Source organism: Leucoraja erinacea, chromosome 7, assembly GCF_028641065.1.
Source record: "Leucoraja erinacea ecotype New England chromosome 7, Leri_hhj_1, whole genome shotgun sequence".
NCBI classification, from domain to species: domain Eukaryota; kingdom Metazoa; phylum Chordata; class Chondrichthyes; order Rajiformes; family Rajidae; genus Leucoraja; species Leucoraja erinaceus.
This window is the reverse complement of record NC_073383.1, coordinates 65175831-65201046: the sequence shown is the minus strand read 5'-3', so window position 1 is coordinate 65201046 and position 25216 is coordinate 65175831. Positions and strand designations below refer to the sequence as shown.

The 25216-nt window shown below is 42.2% G+C and overlaps 1 protein-coding gene across 1 annotated transcript in view; it reads left to right on the top strand.

Annotated features, from left to right (window-relative positions):
* Positions 1 to 18884, top strand: part of orc4 (origin recognition complex, subunit 4) — a 99795-nt gene extending 80911 nt beyond the window's left edge. Inside the window, 4 exon segments of the mRNA XM_055638683.1 lie at positions 620 to 728; positions 2954 to 3049; positions 8913 to 8980; positions 18605 to 18884. Coding sequence (XP_055494658.1) covers positions 620 to 728; positions 2954 to 3049; positions 8913 to 8980; positions 18605 to 18787 — 456 coding nt within the window. The 3' untranslated portion in view covers positions 18788 to 18884.
* The last annotated feature ends 6332 nt before the right edge of the window (positions 18885 to 25216 follow it).

Sequence of the window (25216 nt, the reverse complement as noted above, 5' to 3'; positions counted from 1 at the left end):
CTTCTCATTGGTTTTAAGTGCTTATCTAAATATTTAAATCCCATGCGTGTATCTGTCTCCACCACCCATTCAAATGAATTATTCCAGGTTTCAACCATCCTCTGGATGAAAATATTCTTCCTCCAATCTCCTAAATCTACTTCTTGCTATAAACCTATGACCTCTGGTTATAAACACCATTATGAAGAGAACATTCCCTCTCTCCAGAGATGCTGCCAGTCCTGCTGAGTTACTCCAGCATTTTGTGTCTATCTTCGGTGTACAACTAGCATCTGCAGTTCCTTCCTACACCTGACTGTGTTCCTGTACATTTTTATCCTGACTAGTTTGTCATTAAGTGAATTGATTATATGATTTAAATGTAGACACAAAGAACTGCAGACACTTATTACAAAAAAGACACAATGTGCTGGAGTAACTCAGTGGCTCAGACAGCATCTCTGGAGACCATAGGTGGACGACATTTTGGGTCTAGAACCATATTCCATTAACCCTTCAGACTGCTTTATAGAGCAGCGATTAACTCTCCAGAAGACCATTTAACCATGTCTTCTAGGAAATATCTTGCATTGATGACAAATAATCTCCAGTTATTTAATTAATATTATTTTGATTTCAGATGTTCGCTCTTAGTCATGTGACCATTTCCAAGCCAAGTATCCAATCAATGGATCTTCTGGATGCCAGCAGATTGTACACAATGGATTCCAAAGCAAATATACTACATGGTAGGGAGAGCAATGTAGTTCAGCCCAGAAATCAGAGATTTAAGGATTAATAGTCTACACTGCAGTCAGTGAAAATACAGCAGCAAATTATAATTATCCAGCAAGCCTTATAACTTATCAAAATCTCCCAATGCACTTCTTTAAAGCATATCAAAACATGATAGAGCTTCAAAGTGATCTTGCAGCAAAATGTCAAAAATTCCGTCAGTCAAGAATCTTAAGACGATGCTAGGAGGCTGCAAGGTGACTTGGATAGGTTGGGTGAGTGGGCAAATGCATGGCAGATGCAGTATAATGTGGATAAATGTGAGGTTATCCACTTTGGTGGCAAAGACAGGAAAATAGACTATTATCTGAATGGTGGCCGATTAGGAAAAGGGGAGATGCAACGAGACCTGGGTGTCCTGGTACACCAGTCATTGAAAGTAGGAATGCAGGTGCAGCAGGCAGTGAAGAAAGCAAATGGTATGTTAGCATTCATAGCAAAAGGATTTGAGTATAGGAGCAGGGAGGTTCTATTGCAGTTCTACAGGGTCTTGGTGAGACCACACCTGGAGTATTGCGTACAGTTTTGGTCGCCTAATCTGAGGAAAGACATTCTTGCCATGGAGGGAGTACAGAGAAGGTTCACCAGACTGATTCCTGGGATGTCAGGACTGTTTTATGAAGAAAGACTGGATAGACTCGGCTTGTACACGCTAGAATTTAGAAGATTGAGGGGGGATCTTATAGAAACTTACAAAATTCTTAAGGGGTTGGACAGGCTAGATGCAGGAAGATTATTCCCGATGTTGGGGAAGTCCAGAACTAGGGGTCACAGTTTAAGGATAAGGGGGAAGTCTTTTAGGACCGAGATGAGAAAATCATTTTTTACACAGAGAGTGGTGAATCTGTGGAATTCTCTGCCACAGAAGGTAGTTGAGGCCAGTTCATTGGCTATATTTAAGAGGGAGTTAGATGTGGCTAAAGGGATCAGGGGGTATGGAGAGAAGGCAGGGATGGGATACTGAGTTGGATGATCAGCCATGATCATATTGAATGGCGGTGCAGGCTCGAAGGGCCGAATGGCCTACTCCTGCACCTATTTTCTATGTCTATGTTTCTATGAAAGAGATATCTTAAGAGAAAAGATGAGATGGTGAATTGCAATACTTGGGGTCTGAGCAGTTGAGATTAAGGCTACTAATTATGCAGGGATTTGGCAATGATCAAAATACCAAAATTTGAGCAGTGCATCTAATCCCCTCTCTTCCTTCTCAAGTGAGCACAGTTCCATCCTCTCTATTCTGCTCGTAACTCTTTTTTAGACTGAACGTATTGTGCTTAATGGTCATTTTCAGTTTTAGACAGCTCCCAGAGAGAGACAGAGTTGGTAGCTAGGGAATGGTGCTGGTGACGAGGACCAAAATCTATGTTAACAGGTTAACAATTAGCTTGTTATATTGTAGGAAAAGGAATATGAGGCATTTGTATTGTTCAGTTTTATTGCTTTTTTTTTGTTTTAAAGAGCTTGTAATTTTGTAGATATTGTCTAATTTACCATTTATATTATGTTGACATTTTTTTTTAAACAGTCATGCATAATGGGAAGCATGCTTTGAGTACCTAGTCCCGTGCAACCTCAATAGATGCTTGTGTGCTCTTTGATTATAAAGCCCATAATTTTTAATACTGACTGTTTTTAATACCCGTTTCTCTTGCATCAAGCCAAAAACATTTTGTGTCTCAGTAGTTATATTTCAGAGCACTATATCCTGTTCTGGTTAGGGAAATGGTAAAATTATTAATATAAGCATTTTGTTTTTGCATCAGGGGAAGGGATTTTGAATTGTTTGCATTGTTCTACCATATTAAAATTTATTTGGAGGTTTTAACTTTTAGCTGGCTTGTTTTTCTATTTTTTCCTTTTGCTATTTAATTGCTTCCTCTAAAATTAACTGGTCATTTGGTTGAAAAATGCATAGCCCTGCAGAGAACCACTATGATTAGAAATTTTAACTGTGCATTTCATAATTAACTTTCCATTGAAGATCTTGTGTTGTGCACTATTTTGCTCTCTCTTCCTCTTTGTCGCATCTCGCTTTAATACGGATAATTTTCCAATTATTTGAAGTCTGTGAAAATATGCTGCAGTCAACTTGGGAATTGCCTTTGATTTTTTTAAAGTTTAGTTGAAATTATCTGTGAATTTTATTTTTAATATCTGGCTCCATTTTCCCTTGTAGGTCTGTCTGTGCTGGAACTCTGCCTAATTATTGCCATGAAGCACTTGAATTCCATTTATGAAGGACAGCCGTTTAACTTTGAAATGGTTTACAATGGTGAGTTATTTTTTAAAAAGGAAATGAGGACCATGGAAAATTAGATAACTCAGTCTGCAGATGGGGCTTTAAATTTCTCTTCAGCAGAAATTGTCCCAAATGATTTTGCTTGACATTGAGGAGAACGAACATAGATGATTGAACAAGGTAGTAAAACCAGAGTTTGCTAGGATGGGGCAGACCATAAATAAATCTCCGATTGGAGACAGAACAGGGAAAAATCATAAATTGATGAAATTGAGGGCTCTTCATCTGAATGCGCATAACCTTCAGAACAAAATGTGTGCATTAGTGGAAAAATAGATAAATGGTACAAACTAATAATCATTACAGAAATACTGTTGCAAAGAATTAAATATTTCACGATACTTAACATTGACAATAGACAAACAAAAGTGGAAAGGTGGAAGTGTAGTGATGACCTACAGGTGGAGGCAGGTTCTCTGGATACTTTCAAGAGAGAGCTAGATAGGGCTCTTAAAAATAGCTGAGTCATGGGATATGGGGAGAAGATAGGAACGGGGTACTGATTGGGGATGATCAGCCATGATCACATTGAATGGCGGTGCTGGCTCGAAGGGCCGAATGGCCTACTCCTGCACCTATTGTCTATTGACCTTAAAATTTGATACATTCAATAGTGAGGAGACCTTAGCTTAGAAAATAGCATGACAAATCAGTTTTGGTGTAACTAAGAAACAGCAAGAGATAGAAGACAATGGTGAGAATTGGTTTTAGAACTCCAAGCAGCTGTGGTAATGTTGTAATGTAATAATGGTATAAGTAATGTTAAATTAGAGGTGCACATAACTAGGGTATTATAGGAATACATCTAGACTGGACAAACCAAGTTAGCAGTAACAGTATGGAGCCGGAATGTGCGTAACGAAAGGGAGTTAATATGATAGTTAGGCTACCTTTAATAAATAGTAATTCTACTAACATTTTATTTAATGACTAGAAGAGATTTAGTTTAGGCTGAAAGAGGCTGAATAAAACAAACTGAAGGCATAAGGCTTGAGATAGATGGATTATGTAGGCTGGAAAACTACATTAGAAGACAAAAAATAAGCTGTGTTACTAATGTCTCTTTTTTAAAGGCAATATGTCCAACTGGAAAAATGGTGCCACTGTGATTTAAGATTTGTTAAAGATAGTATTAGAAAAAGGTGTATGCTCTTGTCAACAAAAGCAATAAGCTTGAGGATTGGAAGATTTCATATCTCACCAAAGGAGGACCAAAGTATTGCTAGTAAATATGAGAGTAAACTTGTGATAAGAGTTATATGTTACAAGAGCATCCATAGATGTTCATAAAGGAAAAGGTCTGCCAACAGACAGAGATAAGAGAAAACATATTGGAGAATAAGAAAATGACCAAAAAGAAAATCAAATATCTTCAAAAATTGGTATAGAAATCCTCCTGAAGATAGTGGAGAACTATAGATTTGTTTAGTTTAGTTTAGAGATATAGCACGGAAACAGAGTCCGCACCGACCAGCGATCCCCGCACATTAACACAATCCTACCCACTAGGGACAATTTACATTTACATTTATACCAAGCCAATTAACCTACAAATTTGTGTGCCTTTGGAGTGTGGGAGGAAACCAAAGATCTCGAAGAAAACCCACGTTGTCACAGGGAGAATGTATAAACTCCGTACAGACAGCACCCATAGTTAGGATCAAACCTAGGTCTTTGGCGCTGTAAGGCAGCAACTCTACCGCTGTGCCACCATGCTGCCCATAGACGTGGAGTTAATTAACTTTAGAATAACCTTTTTTTTTTTAAATGGTATTGCAAAAATTAATGGAAACATAGAAACATAGAAAATAGGTGCAGCTCGAAGGGGCCAACCAAAATATAATCATGGTTGATCATCCAAAATCAGTACCCCATTCCTGAATTCTCCCCATATCTCTTGATCCCATTCCGAACTAAACAGTGATATATCCTCACGACCAGATGATCCATTCCTAGGATTTTGAAAGGCATACATACAGAAGAGGTGGGTATACTTATATCTTCCACATTTCTACCAAGTCTAAATTGACCCCTGCATATTGAAGGTGGAAAATGTAACCCTTCTATTTAAGAAAAGGATTAAGAACACATCGCTATTGACTAAGTATCAATTATCACTTCCTTAAACATAGATTTTCTGCATATGAAAATGGTGGGATATATTTTAATAAAGTGATAATAGGGCACTTTGCAAATAATAATTAGATTAGACAGAGTCGACAACTTGATGAAAGAGAAATAGTGTTTAAGAAATCTGTATCTTGAGGTTGCAACTTACAAAGTAGATGAATCAGTTAACATGGTGTAATTGGACATAGATGGCCTTCAATAAAGTGCCACGCGATACAGGAGCACATAGTATTTGGGATAATATGGTTAATAGAAAATAGGAATAATTAGTTAATTTTCAGGTCAGGTTCATGACAAAGGGGCAGGTGTTACAGAAATTGATGTTGGGCTCCAGCTATTCAATGCACAGTGCATTCAAAAAGTATTCAGACCCCTTCACTTTTTACACATTTTGTTACGTTACAGCCTTATTCCAAAATTGATGAAATTCTTTTTTTTAATCATCAATCTGCACCCAATACCCCATAATAAAAAAGCAAAAACAGGTGTTTGGAAATGTTTGCAAAGTAATTAAAAATAAATAACTGAAATATCACATTTATATAAGTATTCAGGCCCTTTACTCAGTACTTTGTTGAGGCACCTTTGGCAGCGATTACAGCCTTAAATCTCCCATTATTCGGTGCAGATCCTCTCAAGCTCTGTCAGGTTGAATGGGGAGCGTCAATGCACAGTTATTTTCAGGTCCCAGAGATGTTCGATCAGGTTCAAGTCCGGACTCTGGCTGGGCCACTCAATTACATTCACAGACACGCCACTCCTGCATTGGCTGTGTGCTTAGGATCGTTGTCCTGTTGGAAGATGAACCTCCGCCCCAGTCTGAGGTCCAGAATGCTCTGGAGCAGGTTTCCATTAAGGATTTCTCTGTACTTTGATCCGTTCATCTTTCCCTCGATCCTGACTAGTCTCCCAGTTCCTGCCGCTGAGAAACATCCCCACAGCATGATGCTTCCACCACCATGCTTCACCATAGGTATGGTTTGGCCAGCTGATGAGCGGTGCCTGGTTTCCTCCAAACATGACACTTGGCATTCAGGCCAAAGAGTTCAATTTTGGTTTCATCAGACCAGAGAATCTTGTTTCTCATGCCTTTTGGCAAACTCCAAGTGGGCTTACATGTGCCTTTTACTGAGGAGTGGTTTCCATCTGGCCACTCTACCATAAAGGCCCGATTGGTGGAGTGCTGCAGATATCATTGTCCTTCTGGAAGGTTCTCCCATCTCCACAGAGGAACTCTGGAGCTCTGTCAGAGTGAACATTGGGTTCTTGGTCACCTCCCTGACCAAGCCCCTTCTCCCCGATTGCTCAGTTTGGCTGGGCGGCCAGCTCTGTAAAGAGTCCTGGTGGTTACAAAGTTCTTCCATTTAAGAATGACGGAGGCCACTGTGCTCTTCGGGACCTGCAATGCTACAGGAATTGTTTTATACCCTTCCCCAGATCTGTGTCTCAACACAATCCTGTCTCGGAGGTCTATAGACAATTCCTTCGTCTTCATGGCTTGGATTTTGCTCTGACATGTAGGACCTTATATAGACAGGTGTGTGTCTTTCCAAATCATGTCCAATCAATTTAATTTATCACTGGTGGACTCCAATCAAGTTGTAGAAACATCTCAAGGATAATCAATGGAAAGAGGATGAACATAATCTCAATTTTGAGTGCCGTAGCAAAGGGTCTGAATACTTATGTAAATGTGATATTTCAGTTATTTCATTTTTAATTACTTTGCAAAAATTTCTAAACACCTGTTTTCGCTTCTTCATTCTGTATGTTCTTCATTCGATTCTTCATTCAGTGTGTAGATTGATGATAAAAAAAATGAATTTAATCCATTTTAAAATAACGCTGTAACGTAACAAAATGTGGATAAAGTAAAAGGGTCTGAATACTTTCTGAATGCACTGTACATCATTGATATAAATGTCAGGGTCCAGTATGACATAACCAAGTTTACTAATTACAATGAGGACTATAAGGAGGATACAAACAGGCTAAGTAAATTGGCAAAATCATAGTTAATGGAATAAAACAATTGTGAAGTTATCTACTTTGGTGGGAAAAATGTGTTTTTTTTTAAATGAAGGCTTTTCGGGTCGAGACCCTTCAGACTTTGAACTCTGAAGAAGGGTCGAGATCCGAAAAATCAATGATCACCCTTTCCTTCCCTCCGGAAATGCTGTCCTGCTGAGTTCCTCCAACATTTTGTGTCTAGCTATAGTTTATTTAAATTTATATGCTCCCATAGACTCCATTCCAAGAATTATTCTCGTAAATATTTTCTGCATCATCTCTAAAGCCTTCACCTTTTGTTTTAATAATGTGGTGACCATAGTCTAATGCTCTATCCCAATTGAGACCAAATAATAAGTGTTTTCTAAAAGTTCAGCATTATTTCCGTGTTTATACACAATGCCTTTATTGATAAATCCATTTAAACTACTTCCTCAACATGCCCTTTTGTTTCCAATTTGTGTACTTGCATCGCCAAGTCCATCTGTTTTCCGGCTCCCTATTAACCATTCAAAACCACCAGTGTACAGTAGCTGCAATGTGCATTATCTACAAATGACATTGCTGTTTCTGCCCAGAATACTTCGAGAGCATCTCCCAAACCTCAGCCTCTGCTGCCAAGGTGTTTAAAGGCAGCAGGTGTAAGGAAACACTGCCATCTACAGGATCACTTGTAGATTGCACTAAGATTTTACTGGGTCTAAATCCTGGAATTCCCTTACCTAATCAAACTAACAGCAGAACTACAATGGTTCAAGAAGCCAGTGTCCACCATCTTCAGGGAATCGGAAATAAATGCTAGCCTGATCATAAAATGGTCAGACCCTGAAACGGAATAAATAAATCAAATTAAATTAAATTGTAGCCTTAGTCCTTTATCTTCAAAAAACAATTCAATTAGTCTGGTGATTAAAAATGCAGAAGGTACCATCTATCTTTTCATTTCTAACAAATTGGACTGTTATATTTCTGTGAAATGCAGTGGTAGAGTTGCCAAACTTAAACATTAATATACACAAAGTACAATTCTATCTTGCAATTCATATAATTGAAGGTTTGAATATTAAAATATGTGGATTTTAAGTGTGCTGTCATTATGGGGAAGCAGGTCTAGCTAGCTATGATAGAGAGTTGAGCCATGCATTAGGTTACTAAGAAATGTAGTTGATTACATCCTGATAGTTGTATTTATTCAGTTTTGATGCATATTTATCTCTACGGGGAAAGTCGATGCCCCATTACATAAAGTGATTGAAATTAGTGTCCATGGATCCTGGATGTTGTGTGTATTATATGGAGGTGCCCCCCCCCCCCCCCCCCCCCCTAAAAAAGGGAGAAGAATGCATAAAATATTTGGGATAATGGGGAAAAGTTGTAGATAAAACTTAGCCATGTTTGATTTTCCAAACTTGGAATCCTGCCAAAAGATTGACCAGATTAACTTATTGCAGAATAATTTTGCTTGCAATTGCATATAATAAATTAAAGGCTATTGACATTAGTAAATAACGATTTTAATTATTTTAGATACAAATGCTGAGAGGTTGCTCTTATGACATGTGGTGAGAATGAAGAGTGATAAACAATTTAAAAATGTTGAAGAATTTAATTGTTGTACTGTCTAACTGTAACTACTTATTTTGAAAGATGTGTTGAAAAATGTACCGTATATTTACCACCTGTTCTTGCATTACAGAATTTCAGAAGTTCGTACAAAGGAAAACAAATTCTATGCATTACTTTGAGAAATCAGTAGTTTTGAAGGTAAGGAAAGTTGCGCAATGCAAACATTGAACGAAAGAGGGGAGGGGAAGCCTCCAAGAGTGGGGTGTTTAATACATCAAGAGAAAGTGAGAGAACGATGGAACAGGATATTGACAAGCAAAGTGTGACAGGCCACGGTAGAAAATGTAAATAGCAAATAGAGTGATACAGTGTGGAGACAAGTCCTTCGGCCCACTTGCCTGCGCTTGGCCCATATCCCTATCTTATACCTATTGTTGTTTCTTAAACAACGGGATAGTCCCAGCCTCAGCTACCTCCTCTGGCAGCTTGTACCATACATCCACCACCTTTTGTGTGAAAAAGTTACCCCTTGGATTCCAGTTAAATCTTTTCCCCTTCACCTTGGTTAGTGAATTAGATTTGGTTTGAGTCAAAAACTTATTTACAGCAAGGGTATGAAGTCTGTAAGCCGCAAAATGTGCCCTCTCAATAGCAGAAATAGGAAAATGTCTAAAGGGAACTGCAATTGTCGTAGGAAATATTAATACACTTATTGTTTGAACAAATCAAACAGTGAAGGAAGGGTATTGTAGAAATGAATTGGTGGACTGCTTTAAGGATTGCTACTTCGAGCCATTTGTCACAATCCTTGCCGCGGACAGGCTATTTGAGATTAGGTAATGAGAATGAATAAGAATCAGTAAGAGATCGTGTGGTTAAAGACCTCCCATGAGGTAGTAACCGCAATCTGACAGAATTCCAAATGCAGTTTGAAGGTGAACACCACAGGACCAAAACCAATGTCATCAACTTAAATTAGGGAAATTGTAATGGTTTGAAGGTGAAGCTGTTCAAAGTGGACTGGGAAAATAAGTTAAGAAAGTCATGGAAGTTGAGGAACATTAATAGTTATGTCTTGGAACATGTCCACTTTCCAAATGAGGTGCTGCTGCCAGTCTAAGGCATATTAAGGAAATAAATCCCCTGGGCCCAATCATGTGTATCCTAGAACATAGTAGGAAGCTGTGGAAGAAATTGTTGGAGCTGTAGCAGAGCTATTTACAGTAATTTTATCCAGTGGAGAGTGACTGGCAGACTGGAGGGTGGCTAATGTTGTGCCTTTATTAAGAAAGAATCCAGCATCTGCAGTTTCTTGTTTCTACAAATTCAGTCCCAGTCTGAGAAACAATCCTTTCAGGTAAATTTGTTAGATTATAATCAATAGTAAGCATATTGGCTGGCATTCCCTGAGCCTTCAAACAGTTGCAGTGTAAACCTGAAAATACAAGTCTGAATCCGATAGGTTCAATATTTATCTACACTCCCAGCTAATTTTACATTCAAAAGTTAAGGAGTGGTTTTATAAATGGTATTCTGTCCTTTCAGAATTGCTTGATGGAAGGATTAAGAATCGACTCATTTGTAGCAATCTGGATTATGTGCGACAACCTACTTTAGCATAGTTACATCAACATGAAACAAATTTAGAAAAGCATATACAAATAATGATAATTTGAATCATAACATTACCTATTTTTACACAGGGAACAGTCTCTGTTGAAACAAATACATATAACATATAACAATTACAGCACGGAAATTTAGTTCCAGGTAATAATACCTGGAACTAAAGCAAAGATTTTGCTTAGTTTGATTTTAAAGATAAATTATTCATGTTTCTATCAAATTTAATTTCTGCACACAATATACAAAAAATGAAACTTAATGACCATATTATAAAATCACCATCTGCCATTTCTGGCTCGTGCCTTTCATAACTTATATTTCAGTGACTGTTGACCATGTAACTTTGTTGTTTTAGTACGATAAAGCCAAAATCTATTTTTATTCCTTCATTCTGGCAAATCTAGAAACATAGAAAATAGGTGCAGGAGGAGGCCATTCGGCCCTTCGAGCCAGCACCGCCATTCATTGTGATCATGGCTGATCGCCCCCAATCAATAACCCGTGCCTGCCTTCTCCCCATATCCCTTGATTGCACTAGCCCTTAGAGCTCTATCTAACTCTTCTCTTAAATCTGTTAAACTGAGTTATTTTGCCAATCTAATTCAAGAAAACATGATTCAAACCATTCCAGAAGATTAGTCAAGCATGATTTTCCTTTCATAAATCCATGCTGGTTTGGACATCCTTTTACTGCTATCCAAATGCCCTATTATTACCTCTTTAATAATTGACTCCAGCATCTTTCCCACCACCGAAGTCAGGCTAACTGGTCTGTAATTCCCCGTTTTTTCTCTCGCTCCTTTCTTGAAAAGTGGGCTAACATTAGCTATCCTCCAATCCACAGGAACCGATCCTGAATCTATTGAACATTGGAAAATGATCACCAATGCGTCCACTATTTCTGGAGCCACCTCCCTGAGGACACTGGGATGCAGTCCATCATCCCAGGGGATTTATCATCCTTCAGTCCCATTAGCCTACCCAATACTATTTCTCGCCTAATGAAAATTTCTTTCAGTTCCTCGACCCCCTTAGATCCTCTGTCTTCCAGTACATCTGGGAGATTGTTTGTGTCTTCCTTAGTGAAGACAGATCCAAAGTACCTGTTCAACTCTTCTGCCATTACCTTGTTCCCCATAATAATTTCACCCGTGTCTGCCTTCAAGGGACCCACATTTGACTTTGCTATTCTTTTTCCCTTAACATATCTAAAGAAGCTTTTACTGCCCTTCTTTATATTCCTGGCCAGCTTCCCCTCGTACTTCATCTTTTCAGCCCGTATTGCACGTTTTGGTTCCTTCTGTTGTCCTATGACAGTTTACCCAATCCTCTAGCTTCCGGCTACTCTTTGCTGTGTTATACATCTTTTCTTTTAATTTTATTCTATCCCTAACTTCTCTTGTTAGCCACGGTTACCTCCTACTCCCCTTAGAATCTTTATTCCTTTTTGGAATGAAATGATCCTGTGTCTTCCGGATTATGCCCAGAAATTCTCTGCCACAGAAGGTAGTTGAGGCGTGTTCATTGGCTATATTTAAGAGGTAGTTAGATGTGCCCTTGTGGCTAAAGGGATCATGGGGTATGGAGAGAAGGCAGGTACTGAGCTGGATGATCAGCCGTGATCATATTGAATGGCGGTGCAGGCTCGAATGGCTGAATGGCCTACATCTGCACCTATTTTCTATGTCTATGTTTCTAATTCCTGCCATTGCTGTTCCACCATCATTCCTGCTAGTATCCCTGTCCAGTCTACCTTGGTCAGCTCCTCTCTCATGCCTTCATAACCCTCTTTGTTCAACTGCATCACTGCCACTTCCGATTTAACTTTCTCAAACTGCAGATGAAAACTAATCATATTACGTTAACTACCTCCAAGCGGTTCCTTTACCTCGAGTTCTCTTATCAAATTTGGTTCATTGGACAACACTAAATCCAGAATTGCCTTTTCTATGGTCGGCTCCATTACAAGCTGCTCTAAGAGAATCCATCTCGGAGACACTCTACAAACTCTCTTTCTTGGGGTCCTGAACCAACCTGATTTTCCCAGTCTACCTGCATATTGAAATCCCCCATCACCACAGTGGTATTACCTTTGTTACCAGTTTTAACTCCTGCTGCAAGTTACACCCTACATCCGGGCTACTATTTGAGGGTCTGTAGATAACACCAATTAGTGTCTTCTTGCCTTTGCAATTCCTCAACTCAATCCACAGTGACTCTACCTCGTCGGTCCCTAAGTCTTCCCTCGCAAGGGACTGAATTCCATTCCTCACCAGAAGAGCTACTCTCTCCCTCCCTCCCCCACCCACCTGCCTGTCCTTTCTATAGGATGCAAAACCCTGAATATTAGGTTCCCAGACCCGATCCTTCTGCAGCCACATCTCAGTAATCCCCACAATGTGATATCTACCAACCTCTAACTGAGCCTCAAGCTCATCTACTTTACTTCTTATACTTCACGCATTCAAATACTGTACTTTTAATTCCCTACGCATTTCACCATTCACATCGATCCCTATTACACTTGGCCATACTCTCCTATCCCTTTGTGAGCTTTCTTACCTGTTAATTCTGGGGTCATTAATTATCCCTTTACTCCCCTTCCCTTTAACTCCGTCCTTGACTATCCCATTTGACCCCCCCCCCTTATTTAGTTTAAAACCACCTGTGTAGCAGTGGCAAACCTGCCTGCCAGAATGCTGGTCCCCCACCTGTTAAGGTGCAATCTGTCCCTTTTGTACAGTTCTCCCTTACTCCAAAACAGATCCCAGTGGTCTAAGAATCTAAATCCCTGCCCCCTGCACCAGTTCCCCAGCCACATATTCAGGTCCTGTATCTCCCTGTTCCTGCTCTCGCCAGTACGAGGAACTGGAAGCAAACCGGAGATAACCACCCCGGAGGTCCTGTTTTTCAGCACTTTTCCGAGCTCTCTCGTCACGCTTCGGAATATTCATCCCCTTCTTTCCGACATCGTTTGTGCCAACATGCACTACACCATCCGGCTGTTCACCTTCGCCCTTGAGGATTTTCTCGCCCTTGAGGATCCTGGCACCCGGGAGGCAGCACACCTTCCTTGAATCCTGTCTGTTGCCGCAGAAACCCCTGTCCGTACCTCTCACAATGGAGTCTCCAACCATTGCCTGACGTCAGCCTCTTTGTTTTGGCTCAACAGCACTTTTTGCTTCGCAAGCCAGTGCGACGCTCGGTGCGTCAACGTCTTCTGTCCCGACAGCTTTTAAGTGGGTGAACCTGTTCACAAGAGGTACAACACCCAGGGACCTGTGCATTCCATGTTTACTTCCCTTTCTCACTGTCACCCACCTTCTCTCTTCCAGTACCTTAGGTGTAACAATCTTGCTGTAGGACTTGTCGAGGAACGACTCAGCCTCTCGGACAAACCTGAGGTCATCCACTTGCTTCTCCAGTTCCCCAACATGGTCCTTCAGGAGCTGTACCTGGATGCACTTCTCACACTTGTAGCAGCCAGAGGCACCAGCGGTGTCCTTGACCTCCCACATACAGCAAGCATCGCACTGAATCAGCTTGCCTGACATCTCCTTCTTTCCTCTCTCACTCTCAAGCGTTTTGCGTAGCCTCCTCTCCTAAGACTCTCGAGCCAAAGACTCACACTTTACTCACAGGGCACTTCCCTCACTGCCGCTCCCTTAGAGCAGCCTTGCTTATGTTGACTGATAAATTGCCTAATTTACCAACCAAATTCCTCAGTTTTAAACTGTATGTCCCCTTTTGTCTTACTCACCACCCCCCCCCTCACGGGCTTCAGCCAATCAGTGCTTCTTCCTGCTTCTCCTTATTGCTGCTTCTTCAAAATCCACGTAAGCTCTGTGGCTCAATAACACTCTCAGCTTCTGTAAGTCTCCCATTGTGTGAAGTGCAAAACACTGCATACTGATAGGTCCATGTGTACATTATTTACACTAGTGGCTTCCTTAATTGGAGTTGTTTCCACTGAAGCGAGGCACAAAGGCACTGCTAATGAAGTTTCAAGCATCAACTATTTTGAGTAATCCAATAAAGCTTGTTATACTTTGGTATAATGCCATTAAATGGTGAGCATAACTGATGGAGTTGATCACTGATGCTAAATGTTTCAGAAACAAAAGAAATCCTTCCATTTAAAATACTTTCAATTTATTTTACACATTATTGCTCCTGCACTTACTAACAGTCTGAGATCACGGCAGCACAGCTGTAGAGTTGCTGCCTTACAAGGCCAGAGACACGAGTACGATCATGACTACGGGTGCTGTCTGTATCGAGTTTATACGTTCTCCCCGTGTCCACAAGGGGTTTCTCTCACACTCCAAAGATGTACAGGTTTGTAGGTTAATTGGCTTTCGTAAAATAAATTTGTCCCAATTGTGTGTGAAGGGCAGTGTAAGTTTACGGGGCTCGCTGGTCAGCGCAAACTCGGTGGGCCGAAACGGATGTTTCCACACTGTATCTTTGAACTAAACTAATGTGATGGAGACCTCAGACATTTTAATCAGCTACTAGACTAAGTGGGATCTGTTGGGTCCCAGTCACACGGGAGGCCTGGTCTCCCAACCCATTCCCCAACGCAATATTTCACCACTCACCCATAGCCCCTAATTGTGCAGGCACGGCTCATTTCCCCTCATCCCCCAGCTGTCCCTCCCCCCCTTCTTCATGTGTGGGGGGGGGTGGAGGGGGGTGGGAGGGGAGTGTGTGTGTGTGTGTGTGGGCAGGGGGGGTGTAGGATGGGGGGAGAGCGTGGTGTGAGGGAGGGGGTTGTGGGGGTTATTGAGGGAGAGGGTGTGTGTGAGCGAGGGGGTGTGTGGGCGGAGGGAGGGGGGTGTGGGGTTGGGGAGGGTTATGGGGGGGAGGGGGTGGGGGGGCGATTGGGAGAGAGCTCGGAGAAAAGATGGGGGTTGTGGGGGAGAGAGGGGTATCACGTGGAGGGGGGCAGGAGCCAGCGAGGGGACTTGAGGGGAAGGGGCTGGCATTGGCGGTGCGATGGGGACTCACAGCGGGTGCTGGTCGCTGGATATTCTCCTCCGCCGGGATCAGATTCTCCGCTTTCCGTTTGGCGACATCTCCCTCTTCCGGTCCCTCCGAAAATTGTGTCTAGGTGCAGACCTCCACCAGCCATCCAGAGTGTTCCTCAGCTCCAGTAAAGACGCAATGGCGCAGGAAGGGGCGGTCCATCCCGCGGAGTGACAGGAGAAAAGACCAATCCACGCGGCGCTGACTGTCAGGAGAGGAGATCGATCTGCGCATGTGCAGTTTTTAAGATTTTTAAACCTCGATAACTTTTACGAAAGTCCACTGATCGGAGCAAAATGGTGCACTTGCAGCACAGGAGAATGATGAATGAGCTGGCGAGAAATCGTAGCACTATCGCGTACCGTTTTTTTTTTTTTTTGCGCAAATAGAAAGACTGTGTAAACCGGAAGACAACATGATCAGAGTTTTAGTTGATATAGATGATAACAGATAATAGCTTGTATTTTACAGTCGGTAGTAAAGGAACAGAGCTTACTTTTGCTTTAATATGTTGTTCAGAATGTATTAGTGGGTAGATTTACACTCTTGCAATCACTTTGAACACATCATGAACGGGCTTATACAGTCAGGGGAGTAGAGAACATACTGACTGAAGAATTCTTAAGGATGGCTAGATTATGACAGGATAAGGAGAGAAACATGATAGCAAAATTCATTTAACTAGCATGCGAAGAAAAATCCTGGCATTGCACTAAAATGGACTCAAAAGGAGCTGATGCTGAAATCTTGCATATAACAGTGTGTGAGTAAATTAGTGGGTCAGGGATCATCTCCGGAGGACGTGGTAGGCGACATTTTGGGTCTGAAGCAGGATCCTGATCTGAAACGTCAAGTATCCATGTCCTCCAGAAATGTTGGCTCACCCACTGATTTACTTCAGCATCTGCAGTTCTTGATATCGCACTAGCTGGGTTAAAGGACCTGTTTCCATGCTGTGTAGTTCTATTTCCGTAACCTTCAACAGTCGACATTTATAGTAAAAATTCAATTCCCTCTGGTAGAATGTCTACGGCAGAGACCATTCAGCCTGTTGCTGATCTCTCGTTTTCACACCTTACCCTTCCATATCTCTATATCTCCCTCTCCACTGACTATCAGTCTGAAGAAGGTTCTTGACCCATTCCTTCTCTCCAAAGATGCTGCCTGTCCCGCTGAGTTACTCCAGCATTTTGTGTCTATCTCTGTTATTTCAATGCCAGTTCTGCACTGCAGATTGACATCTTGGTTGGGCATTGACATGTTGGGCGAAAAGGCCCATTTCTGTGCTGTATTACTCTATGCAGCACCTCACCAGTTTTACCTCCCAGCTTCTTTTCCAAAGCCTTGATCATTGTTTTCAACCAATTCTGTCATGAAGGCCATAGTGGATCCAGCCTCCACCACACCTAATGTGATTACATTCCAGACACATTTAAAAAAAATAACTGTGACTTCCACTACGTAACCTCCTCCATCAATGTTTGCATCCATTATCCGCAATCTTAAAATTATTGTCAGTACTTCTGCCTAATCCCCTCTCATCCTTCTTGAGCGGGCACAGTCCCAGCATCTCTGGTCTGAACGGGTAACTATTTTTCACTCCAATCGCATAAATCTTCTCTGAACCTTCTCTCCAGCTTTCACATCTTTCCTTTAATGAGATGACCAGAGCCAAACACATTGTAAAACACTGGTCCAGCCTCAACTGGTTATAAAGTTCAGTTTGACCTCTCCTTTTATACTTTATGCCTCTGATAAAGCCCTAAATTTTAAGTGCCCTATCAACCACTTTATCAAGCACTTTCAATGATTTGTATGTCCTTAGCCAAGGTCCCTCTGCTGCAGCACTTCTTTTAGAACAGTAAACCATCTTCACTTAAAAGCCATTTAAAATTCTGACCATATCCTTGATTTCACCAATTAGGTCTGCAAAAACACAAACACAGAGTGGATCATCATCATTTACTGCAGCTTTCCAATATCAGTCTTGAACCCCCTCCTTCTGCTCTCCCATGTCACCGAGTTTCATTCCCAACCTGTTCCATCTGCTTGTTTTTTTTCCTCTTCTCACTATCTGTCTCATCTTTTTCACCCACCGTCTTCTAACTACACCTCTGCCAGGCTTCATCTACTCATCATCTCCCCTCTCCCCCTGTTCCACCCATCACTTATGTGGGGAGGAGGGGGGTGTTTGAGGGGGGAGAGAGAGCTCAGAGAAAAGACGGGAGAGAAGCCATGGGGGAGAGGGGGGGTATCACGGGGGAGGGAGGCAGGAGCCAGCGAGGGTAACCAGAGGGAAAGGGGCTGGAGCTGGCGGTGCGATGGGGACTCACAGTGGGCGCTGGTTGCTGGACGTTCTTCTCCGCCGGGATCAGAGTCTCCGCTTTCCGTTTGGCTTCATCTCCAACGCAGCGCTGCTTCCGGTCCCTCCGAAAATTGGAGACCTCCGCCGGCCATCCAGAGCGTCCCTCAGCTCCATTAAAGACGCAATGGCGCAGGAAGGGGTGGACCATCCCGGGGAGTGACGAGAAGAGACCAATCCACGTGGCGCTGACGGGCAGGAGAGGAGATCGATCTGCGCAAGCAAGGTTTTTAAGATTTATTAACCTCGCTAACATTTACAATATGCCACTAAACGGAACAAAACTTGTTGCACTCGCAGCACAGGAGAACGGTGAGTGAGCTGGCAAGAAACCATAGCGCTATCGCATACTGTTTTTGCGCCGATAGAAAAACCGCGCAAACCGGAAGAGCACAAGATCAAAGTTTTAGAGACAGAGAGACAGAGAGACAGTAAATTAATTAATTACTTTAGTTGATCGCATTTCTTCAACCTATCAATTAAAATTGAATTGATTGTAAACTCTAATCTATTGCCAACCCCTCCCAATGCTGTCGTTGCGATTGTTTGCTGGTATTCATAGTTTGATTAAAATTCCATTCAGTTGAAACGGAAGGATATTACCCTTCCCATCACTGTTCATCCAGTTTGAAGAAGGATCTCAACCAAAACGTCATGTTCCAGTTCTCCAGAGATTCTGCCTGACCTCCTGAGTTCCTCCAGCACTTTCTGTCCCCCTGAACATTCATCGCTGTCTTCCTTCCACTTCAATTTTCTTTTCTTGTCAGTAGACAGCCAAATTATTTATTTTTCTTTTATCCATTTAGGCATTTGAACACCTGCACCAGTTGGAGTTGATTAAACCAATGGAAGGAGCATCAGTCCGAACCCAGAAAGAATACCAGCTGATGAAACTACTGCTGGACAGCAGCCAGATCATGGACGCACTGCAGAAGTATCCAAAGTGTCCCACAGATGTCCACCTCTGGGCAACATCGGCCCTGGAATAAAACCACTTGCAATCAGAATTTATAAATCAAGGAATTTGTATATGTATATATATTCCTAGCAGAAAAATAATAAATTTTTATAGCAGTAATTTGAAAACCGTAGAAACTGTGTTAATGACATGCAGGAAAAATATCCAAGTTTTACAGTTGTGTAATATTTCCCCTCATTAAGATTTGCTTTCTTATTTTGTGACTTTTCACAGTACGGAGAATGGTACATTCTCAATAATTATATGCATAGTGTCATGCAGCACAGAAACAGGCCCTTCAGCCCAACACATCCATGTCGACAAAGATGCCTCATCTGGTCTTTATCCCTGTAACGTTGACATCCATGTACCTGTCCAAATGTCTTTTAAATATTGTTATAGTACCTGCCTCAACTACCTCTTCTGGCAGCTCATTCCATATACTTAACACCTTCCTTTGATAAATCATAACATCCCAGACCCAAACAGCAAGTAACGGGCCCTCTGTCTCATCACATCCACGCTGAACTATCGATACCAATCCGATTTACCTGCACCTGTACATTACTAAATAAATTACTCACCCAAATACTTTAATGTTGAGAGGACCTGCCTTCACCACCTTCTTAGGCAGGATGTTCCAGATTGCACCTGTCCTCTAGGAGAAAAATAAAATTCCCTGCACTCCCCTCCTCCCCCAAAACACATACTCCTCGCCTTTAAATCTCTCTGGTATGGGAAAAATTCTCAATATACACACTATTTATGCCTCTCGATTTCATATGCACATCCAGCTCCTCCTTTGACCTCCTTAACTCAAAGAAAGCTAAACCCACCTTCTCACAGATGTAAATATCTGCACTTTTCTCCAGTAAATCTACATCCTCCAATTCAATTTAATTCAATTCAATTCAATTCAATTCAACTTTAATGTCATCGCACAAAATACAAGTATCAGTAGTATCCAGAGTGTGTGATTAACAATGCACACACTGTTCCAGCTGTTGCCTGCCCAAGAACCCTGCATGCTCTCACATTCAAATCCCCTGGCTAATAAAGGCAAGTCTCGTGTAAACCTCCCTCAATAATTTATCTACCTGTGTCATTGCCTTTAGGGATCATTTGGACGTACGCCAAGGCTGCTCTATTCCTTTAATATTCCCTCGGACCATAACCTTCCTGATGTATGTTCTACCCTTGCTGGACCTTCCCAAATGTATCACCTTGCACTTATCAGGATTAAATTCCATCTATTATTGCAGTATCCATTTACCAGCTGATCAATATCATTTTGTATCTTAAGACTATGCACCGCACTATCAGCATCACCACCAATTTACTTGTCTTAAGATCATAAGTGATAGGAGCAGAATTACACCATTCGGCAAGTTACCAATCTTAGGCCATCCCAGCAAGTTGTCATATGCAAACTTGCTAATCACTCTATATTCATAACAAAATCATTAATCTATGATAATATCAATGGTATTAGCAAAGCACCAATCCCTGCAGTGCACCACTGAAGTTGATAATGGTATTGGTTTAATACTGGTCATAGGCATCCAATCACATAGAAACATAGAAATTAGGTGCAAGAGTAGGCCATTCGACCCTTCGAGCCTGCACCGCCATTCAATATGATCATGGCTAATCATCCAACTCAGTATCCTGTTCCTGCAGTATAATGTGGATAAATGTGAGATTATCCATTTTGGTGGCAAAAACGGGAAAGCAGACTATTATCTAAATGGTGGCCGAATGGGAAAGGGGGAGATGCAGCGAGACCTGGGTGCAGCAGGCAGTAAAGAAAGCGGTGAGACCACACCTGGAGTATTGCGTACAGTTTTGGTCTCCAAATCTGAGGAAGGACATTATTGCCATAGAGGGAGTGCAGAGACAGTTCACCAGACTGATTCCTGGGATGTCAGGACTGTCTTATGAAGAAAGACTGGATAGACTTGGTTTATACTCTCTAGAATTTAGGAGATTGAGAGGGAATCTTATAGAAACTTACAAAATTCTTAAAGGGTTGGACAGGCTAGATGCAGGAAGATTGCTCCCGATGTTGGGGAAGTCCAGGACAAGGGGTCACAGCTTAAGGATAAGGGGGAAATCCTTTAAAACCGAGATGAGAAGAACTTTTTTCACACAGAGAGTGGTGAATCTCTGGAACTCTCTGCCGGAGAGGGTAGTTGAGGCCAGTTCATTGGCTATATTTAAGAGGGAGTTAGATGTGGCCCTTGTGGCTAAGGGGATCAAGGGGTATGGAGAGAAGGCAGGTACGGGATACTGAGTTGGATGATCAGCCATGATCATATTGAATGGCGGTGCAGGCTCGAAGGGCCGAATGGCCTACTCCTGCACCTAATTTCTATGTTTCTGCCTTCTCTTCATCACCCCTGATCCCTTTAGCCACAAGTTCCACATCTAACTCCCTCTTAAATATAGCTAATGAACTGGCCTCAACTACCTTCTGCGGCAGAGAGTTCCAGAGATTCACCACTCTGTGTGAAAAAAGTTTTTCTCATCTCGGTCTTAAAAGATTTCCCCTCTATCCTTAAGCTGTGACCCCTTGTCCTGGACTACCCAACATCGGGAACAATCTTCCTGCATCTAGCCTGTCCAACCCCTTAAGGATTTTGTAAGTTTCTATAAGATCCCCTCCTCAATCTCCTAAATTCTATCGAATACAAGCCGAGTCTATCCAGTCTTTCTTCATATGAAAGTCCTGACATCCCAGGAATCAGTCTGGTGAACCTTCTCTGCACTCCCTCTATGGCAATAATGTCCTTCCTCAGATTTGGAGACCAAAACTGTACGCAATACTCCAGGTGTGGTCTCACCAAGACCCTGTAGAACTGCAGTAGAACCTCCCTATTCCTATACTCAAATCCTTTTGCTATGAATGCTAACATACCATTCACTTTCTTCACTGCCTGCTGCACCTGCATGCCTACTTTCAATGACTGGAGTACCATGACACCCAGGTCTCGTTGCATCTCCCCTTTTCCTAATCGGCCATCACAAAAGCCTCCAACATAGCACTCTTTCTCCTATTAGCATTGTCAACTTTGGATCCAATTTACCAACTTGTTTTGCACCGTCCTTCCACGTGGAACCTTGACAAAGGCCTTAAAGTCCACGTAGGCCACATCAATATATTTTGTTACATCGGGGGACAGCAACGCTCACCAAAACTGCTGATTTAACCTGCCTTTCCAAGTGGAAATTAATCCCGTCTCTCAGAGCCTTTTCCAATTACATTTCTACATTGATGTTTTTTTCACTGGCCTGCAATCATCTGGCTCGTGCATGCTCCTCTTTTATAAATTATGGCGCCATATTTAGTATCATCCGGCACCTCTCGTGACCAGCAAATATTTAAATATCAGCAATCTTGTCCCTTGCCTCCTGGGTTACAACTCATTGGACCCTTGGTGTGTACAATTTATTTATCCTAGGAGGGAAATTGATCTGCCAACAGTCATAAAAACAAAATACATGAAACATGAAATTAAAGTAACGAGTGGAAAGGATTGGGGAATGTGCAAAGATTGGATAAGGGGGGGGGGGGGGGAGGGGGGGGGGAATCAGTTACAGTCAACCTCGACAGAAGGGGGAGAAGTTGTACAGTTTGATAGCCACAGGGAAGAAGGATCTGTGTTCTGTCCTGCATCTTGATGGAACCAGTCTGTTGCTGAAGGTACTCCTCAGGTTGACCATTGTGTCATGGAGGGAGTGAGCTGTATTGTCGAGGATGCTCCACAATTTGAGGAGCATCCTCCCCTCCAAGACCACCTCCCATGAATCCAACTGGGGCCAAGGAAAGAGCGTTCACGTCGCAGCCCCGTTTCCACCACTACGCACAAGAGGCGCAAGACGCCATTGTATGCAGACGTCGAGAAGTGTGTTCAGCTCTGGCTGAACAATTTCTAATCGTGACGTGGACTCGATATGAAGATGAATCCAACTCCATTAAACCATTAAAAGACACAAAGTTTAGGCTGTGCCTTTGTAACAACCTGGAGCTCAATGCTCTTAAGACGGTGGAATTAATAGTAGACTTTAGGAGAGCTCCTCCTCCCCCCACTCACCATCAACAACACCACAGTCACATCTGTGGTCCTTTGAGTTCCTTGGAATCATCATCTCCAAGGACCTTAAATGGGGGGGGGGGGGCACCATCGAGTCAAAAAGGCCCAACAGAGGATGTACTTCCTGCGGCAGCTGAGGAAACACAATCTGCCAAGGCAATAATGGTCCAATTTTAAAGAGTCTCATCGTAGAGTCTGTTCTCACCTTCTCCATCATGGTCTGGTTTGACTCAGCCACCAAGCACGAGGAGGCTGCAGCGAATTGTCCGATCAGCTGAGATCTTCCCCCCTCCATCGACGAACTACACACTGCAAGGGCCAGAAAGCGAGCGGGTAAGATCATCTCTGACCTCTCTCACCCTGGCTACAAAGTATTTGAAGCACTTCCCTCTGGAAGGTGACTCCGGATCGTCAAAGCCACCACAGTGACGTAAAAACAGCTTTTTTCCACGAGCTGTACTCAATAACCAAAAGTCTGCAGCCTCCTTTTGCTCTGGTATTCTATTTCATTCACATGTTTAAACTATAATGTTTTATTTTTAATGGTTTACTGTATGTCGTGTTGTTACTTGCGAGCGGAGCACCAAGGCAAATTCCTTGTATGTGTACATACTTGGCCAATAAACTTATTCATTCATTCATTTTTTAATGTTAACATGCTCTGGAATAACCCTGAATAGAATAAACCTGAAATCTACAACTACAATGTCTTCCTAATAAATAGAGATAAAAAATCCTCCATCTGTAGTGCTGGAAGATGTGGGTGGGGTCTTACATGAATAGGTCTCATTTGTATTGACCATGGAGAAGGACATTGTGTTTGGAGACTTAAGGGAGAGAAGGGAATGGTGGAATACAGGAAGAAATTATAATCCGAAAAGGTGCAGGTTTTAGAGGTTTTAGTGGGCCTGAAGGGAAGATAAATCAGTGAATGCTGTATTTGTATTAAAGACCAGCATTGGCGAGGATAAGGCCCATAATTACAGGCCGATTATTACGGCAGAGAAATTATTAGAAAAAATTCAGTGATTTGAATAATCCTCACCTGGAGGAGTTGGAATTGCTAAATATTGTGAATATAGCTGTTAAAGGGACATCTTCATAGTATGTATAGTCATAGAGTGATACAGTGTGGAAACAGGCCCTTCGGCCCAACTTGCCCACACCAGCCAACAGGTCCCAGCTACACTAGTTCCACCTGCCTGCGCTTGGTCCATATCCCACCAAACCTGTCCTATCCATGTACATGTCTAACTTTCTTAAACGATGGGATAGTCCCAGCCCCAACTACCTCCTCTGGCAGCTTGTTCCATACACCCACCACTCTTTGTGTGAAAAAGTTACCCCTCAGATTCCTATTAAATCTTTGCCCCTTCGTCTTGAACCTATGTCCTCTGGTCCTTAATTCCTCTACTCTGGGCAAGAGACTACCCAATCTATTCCTCTTATGATTTTGTACACCTCTAAAAGATCACCCCTCATCCTCCTACGCTCCAAGGAATAGAGACTCAGCCCACTCAGCCACACCCTCTAGTCCTGGCAACATCCATGTAAATCTTTTCTGAACCCTTTCAAGCTTGACAACATCTTTCCTACAACATGGTGCCCAGAACTGAACACAATATTCTAAATGCGGTCTCACCAACGTCTTATACAACTGCAACTTGACCTCCTAATTTCTATACTCAATACTCTGACTAATGAAGGCCAATGTGCCAAAAGCCTTTTTGACCACCTTATCTACCTGCGACGACCTTTAACCCCTAGATCCCTCTGATCTACAACACTCCCCAGAGGCCTACCATTTACTGTGTAGATCCTGCCCTTGTTAGACATCCCAAAATGCAACACCTCACACTTCTCTGTATTGAATCCAATCAGCCATTCCTCAGCCCACCTGGCCAATCGATCCAGATCCTGCTGCAATCTTTCACAACCATCTGCAAAACCACTAACTTTTGTATCATCAGCAAACTTGCTAATCTTGCCCTGTATGTTCTCATCCAAATCATTGATGTAGATGACAAACAGTAACAGGCCCAGCATCGAACCCTGAGCCACACCACTTGTAACAGGTATATTGCAAGGAGCGTATTAATTATGCCCAGGAGTGTAATGATCCATGTCCATGTAGACTACATTAAGAGTTTTGACTTGGTCTCACAGGTTCAAACACTTAGAGCAATTTGACAAATTAGATCTGATATTGGCATGGCGGTAAGAGGCAGAAGGTGAAGTGTGTTTTACAATGGGGAAAATTGAATAACACAAAAATCAAAGATGTTGAGTATAGGAGTCGAAAGATCCTTCTGCAGTTGTACCTGGCCCTGGTGAGACCACACCTGGAGTATTGTGTGCAGTTTTGT